The following is a 9,023-nucleotide window of genomic DNA, read 5'->3' on the forward strand; positions in this document are numbered from 1 at the left end:
TAGTCTTGTACAGATCAAAAATACATTAAATACAAAAATACAAAATAAAAAAATGTTCTCTTGACAGAAAGATATTGAACTGTGTACCTATCTTAAGGTACTATTAAGGAACCCTAATTAACAGATTTATTTAACAGTTAAAATGGGCAAGGATATTGAACTTTATGAACAAAAGACAAGTTTGTTAGAATTTTGACTAAAAATACTTAACTGATATTCGGTATCCCGGCTCTTCTCTAATGTAAAAGTAATAAATATAACAAATTTATGCATACGTCGTCTTTGGTAACTTTTTTAGTAAATTTACAATTGTAGTATAAGAAAAGAGTGTCTCAAAGGTTTGACAGGTAATCCCAGTTATAAGACATGATTTTGTATAAACGGCAATTGAGTGATGTAAACCACAACGACGATGATGATATACTACAAAGACTATGGTTACTTAATTAAATAAATTAAGGAGCTATGGACAGTCTCATATCACAGGCCTATAATAATTATAATACGTTGAATAATATTTAAATTAGTCGTGTGTTTTTTTCGATTTTAATAATAATTTTGATGTATCATTTTTTGTGTACACAAGTGTCCCACAGTCTATAAAGTTTTAAAATGCAATTAAATTAAAATTATTAAAAAAAAAATGCCATACTGACAAATATTAAATGAACACATATTATGTATAATTAAATAATTGCTAGGTACTCCTAAACGGTATTTCTCAGTACTGTGTCTCTTCTTCTTTATCTTCGCCTTACACGCCTTTTACGTAAATTGATCCAATTCTGAGTTTTCGAGATTTAAGTAAGAAAATTTGACCAAATGTAGATCTAGAAGGCACTATACCATAATTTTCCATTTTCTCAATTATTTGTTGTCTCCTTTTTTTTCAAAGAAAATACAAAATAATAAAAAGGAAAAACTACACTTTGACTGTAGTCAATTTTCAGGTTGCTATGTGTGAGTGAATCAACAGTCAAAGGTTATCCAAAAATATTTTCATTAAATAGTTAAACACGACATTTAGGTATCTATGGCAATTAAATACTATAAACTAAAATTTATTTTTAAGCAAAATATTGTCATTAGCTACAATGGTATTATCCATATTTGCATTTTTATCTGTGAACCTCATTTACTTAACTTTTTTTAAACAAATTACATGTGCATTCATTTTGTTATTCTTTTGATTGATATATTATGCAAACAAGCAAAACAATTTTCTGTATTCTGAAATATCTTAAAGAAATATTAATATCTTAAATTAATTAATTTACATATTTGATTTTTTTAAAAGTTTATTTAAATGTTTATTCTATGTGTTATAAACTTCTCAATCGGCAAGTGTATGTATTCAGTCGATTTTTTCTTAATTCAACATCTAAACAAAATTCAAATATCTTTAGTGAAATTTGTTTATCGAGAGAGCTGAAAGTAAATATGATTTTTGTATCGATAAAATTGCAAAAACAATAATTTAGTGAAAATTCTGTAATATAAAAAGTTAAAAGAAAATAATTAAAACTCTACGTCAGTATTATGTAAATATGTAACCATGGTGAATAAATAAAACAGCTATGTAAACTAACATAAAGGCACACTGTAAAATGTATTCCGATTTTACTGTTTCGTTAGATAAGTAATGCCATAGACAAGAGACAAGAAAGTCACATGAACACAATTAAACAAGCTGATTTTCTAAAAAGGTGAATACATTCAAATACCTAGTTATGTAAGTAATACTATCAAGTTTTAAACGTTTTATATACGCTTGTAATCATATGCATTAGGTAAATTGATTTCCTAACTAAAATTTTGATCAGGTAAGTCACCTTTAAAGTACGAATTCTATATCTTTCCATAAAAAAAAAAAACCTATTTTCTTTAATCTAACCTAACGAAAAAATATTGAACTATAGATATGTTTGTGTCAGCATATAAACATTTACCTTCCCCCTCTGCCCTCCCTTTCCTCTATCTAAAAATATCATTCTTCTACTTGGAACCGCAATCACATTCTATAATGTGGACAGATAGCTTTGCATATTCTTTGACGTGACGATTATTATTATTGATTGACCCCCCAACTCGAAATATGTTAATGTTAAAATCATTATAGCTGTCTAGCAGCTAATGTGGGTTTTGTCAATAAACGAAAAAGTAAATAAAAATAAACATGTAATAACACCACTTTTACAATTCTGGTGGCGACTGTAACAAATATTAATAGCTTTTATTTTTTTTTTATTATTTACAGATAAAAATGAACCCTTACAGTTTTATAATATCGTTAGCCTTTGTGAATGTTTCGTCAATTTCTACAAAAAGTAATAATTTTTTTTCACACTTGAAGTAGTTGTCAATTTAAAATAAAATAATATTTCACTTTTTTACAGTTGATTATACGAAAGACGTTGTCATTACAAGTCAGTAACATTTTTGTTATACAAAACTAATAATTTTACTGTTTAAATATATATATATTTAATTATGTACTACAGACGAACATATCCAGCTTGCTTTTAAAATGAATAATTTTACTATAAATGATAAAGTTATATTAAGTAAGAAATATTTAAAATTATTATACTAATATAATAATTGTATAAAAATAAAAATTATATAGTTTCTATAAACCATGCACGAGGAATATACGAGTTGAACCAATATTCTAAATACTTTGAGTTTTATTAAAGTTATAAACATTATTTTTGTATAATTAGTTTCTATAATTTCATATACTTTGCTTTAGGACAATAAAAACTTAAAGAAAGTGCTGGTCATTCTGATGATTTTTATGTTTATTATCATTTTGTTTAAATTTTTTATTATGGCTTAAACCTTTATTTTTTAATTCAAGATGGATTGGAGCATGTAATTAAAAAAATTATCGAGAACAGACGAAACCTTTTTGGTAATTATAGTAACACAAAAATAAAAATAAATAAAGATAAAAAGTAGTAAAAAAAAAACCGAACCCATTTCTTCCGAGTTACTAATACCCTTGTTTTTCTAACTTAAAATTATTTTTCCGGTTTATTATGTTAATTTCAGAAGATATGAATAACATGTTAGTTGTACCGGGTAATATTTTTCAATAAATATAATGGACATTTTTCCACACGGTTGTATGATATTCCTTAAGTACATAATGTTTTTGTAATAATTTCAGAATATGAATCCTTTTATCACTACTGGGGTGGTAATGACATATTTATATTCCATATTAATAATAATTTACCATAATTTACACATATAGACAATAATCATATTATATAAATAAAAAGTGGTTTCAATCACAAAGAATAAATTATTAAAATATGAAATATTTCCCCAGAGTTGTTTGATATTTATTAAGTACACAATGTTTTTGTGTTCATTTCAGAATATCCATCATCTGGTCTCAACTGGGATGGTAACTACTTATTTAAATTCCATATTTACAATAAATCACACAATGTTATTATTTATACATATGAAGAATACATACATCATGAATTCAGTTACAAAATGTATCTTATTAAAATTTAATTTATGTAAATTTACAGCGTTAAAGGTACTTCAACAACGTTTGCGAGACGTAATACGATTGGAATTAGGTAAGTTTTAAGCGAACATTTTTAAAATCTTTTATTCCTTTACTCTAAAGAAAAACGATAAAAATTAAATTAGAGTTATATCATATTATCGCTTTATATTTTTTGCATTAGTCTTAATTTCAAATATAATTTTAACCGTTAATTCAAAAGTTGCTATTGTAATAATTATATTAATATTATTACAAAATTTGGCATTAATTATTTAGTAAATTGTTCCCAGTTTTAGAATGATTGTTATTGGATATTTGATATATTTGTTACAGATATTCCTGTTCCTGAAGTTCCAGACGAAAGTAATTACGAATTTTTCTATATTCGTTAATGACCTTTAAGTGTTGTTTAGAGTTGAAATTTGCATAGGATATGATTGAGGACGGCCGGTGTATGCTAAAATGATGTGGAGATGGTGTTGAGTAAATAATTTTAGTACAAGGTTGGCCGACTCCAAATATTTGGGATCGTGAAGGAAGAGAAGAAAATTCATTGTATTTATATGTACATATACATAAAAAAAACAGTTATATTATGCTATAATAGTATGTTAGGTATTTAGTATTTATTATGTAAATAAATTATGAAAAACTTTTTTAAAAAATTATATAAAGATATATATATATAGAAAAAATAATTATGATTGCTGTTATTTTTTATCAACACAGTCATTTAAAATGTTTGCAGATTTCAGAAGTTTAGTTTTGGAAGAGCTTGGAGCAAAAAGAAGAGAATTTACTGGAATAGCTTTAAGAAATATATTGAAACGGACAATAAGTAAATACTTATAAATCAAATACATTTACAGTAAAATTTCAGATGGCGTTACCATTTGGCAATGTAAAAAAAAATGTATATAATTATAAATAAATTATGACGAGACATGTTAAGTTATTAAACATTTGCGTGTTAGCAATGCAGGTATTTGTTGTTTGGTATCGTATCAGAGAGCCGGTTGAACCATTTAATTATTTGACAACTTTTGTTATTAAAATAAGGTTATATTTGTTTAAAACGTTTACTATAAAATTCTAATTAAGTAAGGATGTTTTGTTCAATCTTTAATACTAATGGCTGGTTGTACAAGAAAATTAGTACTACCAAAGTTAGTTGGAATGTAATACAATTAAAAAACTATTACGAGCATGAACCAACTAAATTATTTTAAATTTGTATTATTTTTTATCAACGCGGTTATTTATAAACTTTTGCAGATTATGGAAAAACAGAAAATGTGACCAATCTTATAAATAAGAGAAGTATCGGTACAGACACGGAAAATAGAATCAGCCGAACATTAGGTAAGTTTTTTTTCATATTGTTCTTTTACAATGTTGTCTCAGTTTTTCACAATTTTTTTTTGTTTTCCCACCCCCGCAAACTTAGTTTATTTGAAACTTCATTGGTAACGCATTCATTTTAGCGGCTTTTTAATTTAAGAAGTTTTGGTGTGAATCTGTGGATGGTAGAACAAATACCAACAAAATATGTGTGTTGATAATAATGTGCTGAGAAGTTTGACTTCTTCTAGAAAAAAGGATGTTTGATATAAAAAATTACTGAAACTCGAGTGGGGTATTATATATTTACACTATTTACATGACTTGAGGTTACTCCCACTTGGACGTCTTGACTAGTTCGCCAACGTTTCGGAACACTTGCACGTTCCATCTTCAGGGTTGTGGTTCGATGTTGGATGTAATTCATACATCGCATCGGTCAAACCAAACGACCTATCGAAGTACGTGCAAGAGAACACGAAAAAGATGTGGACTACAAGAGAACTGGAAAATCGGCCGTAGCAGAACACACGGGTCAAGAAGGTCATAGCGTACACTTTGAAGAAATCAAGGTCCTGTCCCGGGAATCCCATTACTCGAAACGCAAGGGTCATATTTCGTTTTTTGCAACTTTGCAGGATAAACCAAACAAACATTTAAATTTAAATTCTTATTTTGTTTTTTAACATCTTGAAAAATGCACAACAAACTTCAACCGAGAGATGGTTGGAAATTGAGCAAAACGTGGAAACCGGTGACACATCAATTAAAAATAAGACCAAAGGAAACCGGAGACCAAACGGGACGAACAGAGCCGGAAATACAGCGAGAAACTATTGATAACGGAAACGATAATCAGCATGCGGCAGCCGGCCAAGGCGAAGGGGCGTGGCCGTAGAAAACAGCTGGCAGCGGCAAGAGGAAGCGGAGAATGCGGTGGGGGGTATGGTATATAACCTACGCCCTGGGAAGCGAATCGGTCAGTCTGCAGGAGAGCGCGGTACGAGCAACATCGAACCACAGCCCTGAAGATGGAACGTGCAAGTGTTCCGAAACGTTGGCAAACTATTCAAGACGTCCAAGTGGGAGTAACCTCAAGTCATGTAAATTGTTGTAGATTTTTGATATTTTTTTTTAAGAGGTTTTAAATGTTTATCGATAGTACTTTATCTAAAAAAATATTGATATTCTTTGAACTACCAATATAACCAATTGGTTTTTTTTTTAGTTTTGGACAACTATTTTTGAAGTTGATGAAGTTTCAAGTTTAGGGCAGGAGGAAAGATGGAGAGTAGAATTATTTTTAACTGCACGCTCTTCCCAACCGCAATTCTCCTCCCATCTCCTATCCTTCCACCTTTATAACTTTAAAAATAGTTGTTCGAAACTAGTTATCAACCAGTCGACATTTTTAGTACATTATTTTCAATTGAAAAAGTTAACGCAATTTATGCGTTACCATAAGTTTCAGAAGTTATTATCACATTGTATAAAAACAGTGTGAAAAAAATAAATCAAATATCATATTAAATCCTATGAGATATTGAATGGTTTACAATAAAATATAGATCACCCTGTACAGAGTTGGGATGGTTTTTAACCCATTATTTATTATATTTATGTATAAGTGTTGTAACGTCACTTTTTCCACAAAGTATTTAATAGGTATAATCCACAACAATATATCAAGAATAAAACTAGTTTTAATTTTTAGAAATAGAATACAAATTTGTAATTAATATCTAGTTACTATTAACATATAATTCTATTTCATCAAAATTGTTGCTCAATAAGTATATTGTGCATATTCTTTTAATATTTTATTTTCAAGTAACGTAGTTGTGTCTTGTACTATAAAAATAGAAGTAGTAACTAATTGGTGAATAAAACATTTTTTTAATTTTATAGCTGGACCTGAAAGGGAATTATCATTAACATGCATGTGTCATATAATAGCATTGTTCATAAGTACAAAATCTCCAGAGTCGCATATAAAATATATGCAGCTAAACCCTGATGATACTTGCACCCTAAAAGATGACTACTTTGATAGACGGGATAAAATATATAAAACGTACGGAAAATTTAACGGTCAATGGTGCCAAGTCATCGGTAATGAAGTACAACCACTTAAGGAAATATTATGATAATTATTAATTTTATTGTATTTAAATAATAATTTAATTAAGCACTATTATCCAAGTTGATAATTTACATTTTAATTTAATTTATAATAAACAGTTTTACTAACGATTATAATCACATTTGTTGCTTGTGTGTTGATTTTAACAGATACTTAATATTTATACCATATTATACAGTTCGGTTTGAAGGATTTTTTCAATTAAAAATTGATCTATTCTCTGTTCTACCCAACTGTTGACATTTGTACGCCATTATTTATTTCTAGTTTGTTTTGAGTAATTCAATACTAATTATATATCTAAAGTCGGAATATTTTATGTAATATATAATGTCATTCTAGCATCTCTTGAAAACGAAACTCCTCATCAGCTTGAAAAAAACGTAATAGATTTCGAGATAATTATAATTTATGTAATTAATGCGTTTTTTAGTGGAGTCCAGATTCAGGATTGTTTCTTCCATGGATGGCTATGCAAAGACAAATTCAACAACCTGTATTAGCAAAAGTCATTTTTACAATTTTTCGGCCTCGATACCATTCGAAATATTTTTCGTTGCTAACCCAAAATAAACACTTGGTTTGTGACATTGGTAACCACGGTACTCGAATGGTAGGTGATGATTAATTTTATGTTGTGGCCAAAAGTTTTTTAGCAGTTTTTTAATAACTGGCCTTAATCGATTTATTGGCAAAACGTTCACTTGGCTAGTTATTTTGAATCAATTCATTAACCATTAATTTAAGTTTGTTCGTCGTGAAAAGAACACATAATTAAAAAAATTTAACATCCCCTCCCCATCCTCATCCTCGACCTAGACCTCAACCTCGACCTCATCCCCTCCTCATCCTCCACCTGGATCTCATCCTTGACCTCATCCTCATTCTCGACCTCATCCTCATCCCCATTTCCACCTTCATCCTTATAACCATCCCCACCCCCAACACCATTTCCACCTCATCCTTCATCTCTAACTCTCACCCTTGTCTCTTAACCCCTATTTCTCACCCCTATCTCTTATCTCTTATCACTCTTATCAGATAAATCAGCTGTTATTTTTCGTTATGATAACCGGTGTCGGTTTTGATTTTTTCCGGTTGTGTTCCAAAGTAAAAACCATATATCTTATCTCTCTTATCTTAACAGATAAATCAGATGTTATTTTACGTTATGGTAAGCGGTGTCGTTATGATAATCGGTGTCGGTGTCGATTTTCCGTGTGTGTTCACATAGCAAAGACATAAAAATGTCAATATTTGAGATTTTGAGCTAAAGAAATGTAAAAGAATAGTTATGTTTTTAGACATTATTTTCTATAAACGGTAAATGCGTGATATAAGTTATGAATACTAGACCTCCTTTACTTACTACTACTCACTTACACTCAATTTAACAAATTACATATGCATTTGTTTTATTAATCTTTTGATTATGATCTTAATACGTTTATAATTTTTTTATACAGCACATACGATATTTCTAAAAATAAGTAAGAATAAAGAAAGCAAACAGACAACATCATTTCTATATTCCAAAATATCTTAAAGAAATTTTAATATCTTAAATTATTTTTTTTTAACTTTTTGATTTTTTTAAAGTTTATTTAAATGATTATTCCATATATTATAAAATTCTCAAACGGCAAGTGTTTGTATTCAGTCGATTTTTCGAAAATGTAAGCAAAATTCAAATATCTTTGGTCAAATTTGTTTATCGAGGGATCTCAAAATAATTATGATTTTTGTGCCGAACAAATTGCAAAGACAATAATTTATTGAAAATTATTTTTTTATACAAATTTAAAAGAAAATAATTAAAAATCCACGTCAGTATTATAAAAATATCTAATCATATTGAATAAATAAAACATGAATAAATTATTTTAAATTTGTATTTTTTAACAACGCGGTTATTTATTAACTTTTGCAGATAATGGAAAACCAGAAAACGTGACACATCTTATAGATGAGAGAAGAGTTGGTACAGACACAGAAAATAGAATCAGCCGA

General features: G+C 28.5%; 1 protein-coding gene across 1 annotated transcript; it reads left to right on the forward strand.

The window, feature by feature from the left end:
- The first annotated feature begins 936 nt into the window (after window positions 1-936).
- Window positions 937-9,023, forward strand: LOC126835193 (uncharacterized). The gene is made up of 16 exons (XM_050567567.1): window positions 937-1,027; window positions 1,636-1,732; window positions 2,258-2,327; window positions 2,397-2,426; window positions 2,502-2,564; window positions 2,861-2,914; window positions 3,055-3,084; window positions 3,173-3,202; window positions 3,386-3,415; window positions 3,549-3,599; window positions 3,863-3,892; window positions 4,278-4,367; window positions 4,805-4,891; window positions 6,779-6,982; window positions 7,447-7,626; window positions 8,944-9,023. The coding sequence occupies exons 3-15, from the start codon at window positions 2,264-2,266 to the stop codon at window positions 7,584-7,586; spliced, it is 903 nt and encodes a 300-aa protein (XP_050423524.1). The 5' UTR covers window positions 937-1,027; window positions 1,636-1,732; window positions 2,258-2,263; the 3' UTR covers window positions 7,587-7,626; window positions 8,944-9,023.

The sequence above is a fragment of the Adelges cooleyi genome, unplaced genomic scaffold (genome assembly GCF_023614345.1).
Source record: "Adelges cooleyi isolate 19-005CV unplaced genomic scaffold, UGA_ACOO_1.1 ACOO_flye_CR_arks_rails_tigmint_CR_PRNA_23, whole genome shotgun sequence".
NCBI classification, from domain to species: Eukaryota; Metazoa; Arthropoda; class Insecta; order Hemiptera; family Adelgidae; genus Adelges; species Adelges cooleyi.

What these genes read in the sequence shown, in the direction of transcription:
- LOC126835193 (XM_050567567.1), top strand. Translation starts at nt 2,264, where the DNA reads ATGAACCCTTACAGTTTTATAATATCGTTAGCCTTTGTGAATGTTTCG. An exon ending in CTTTTATCACTACTGGGGTG is followed by an intron (nt 3,203 to 3,385) that starts GTAATGACATAT and finishes TGTTCATTTCAG; the next exon opens with AATATCCATCATCTGGTCTC. An exon ending in CGTAATACGATTGGAATTAG is followed by an intron (nt 3,600 to 3,862) that starts GTAAGTTTTAAG and finishes TATTTGTTACAG; the next exon opens with ATATTCCTGTTCCTGAAGTT.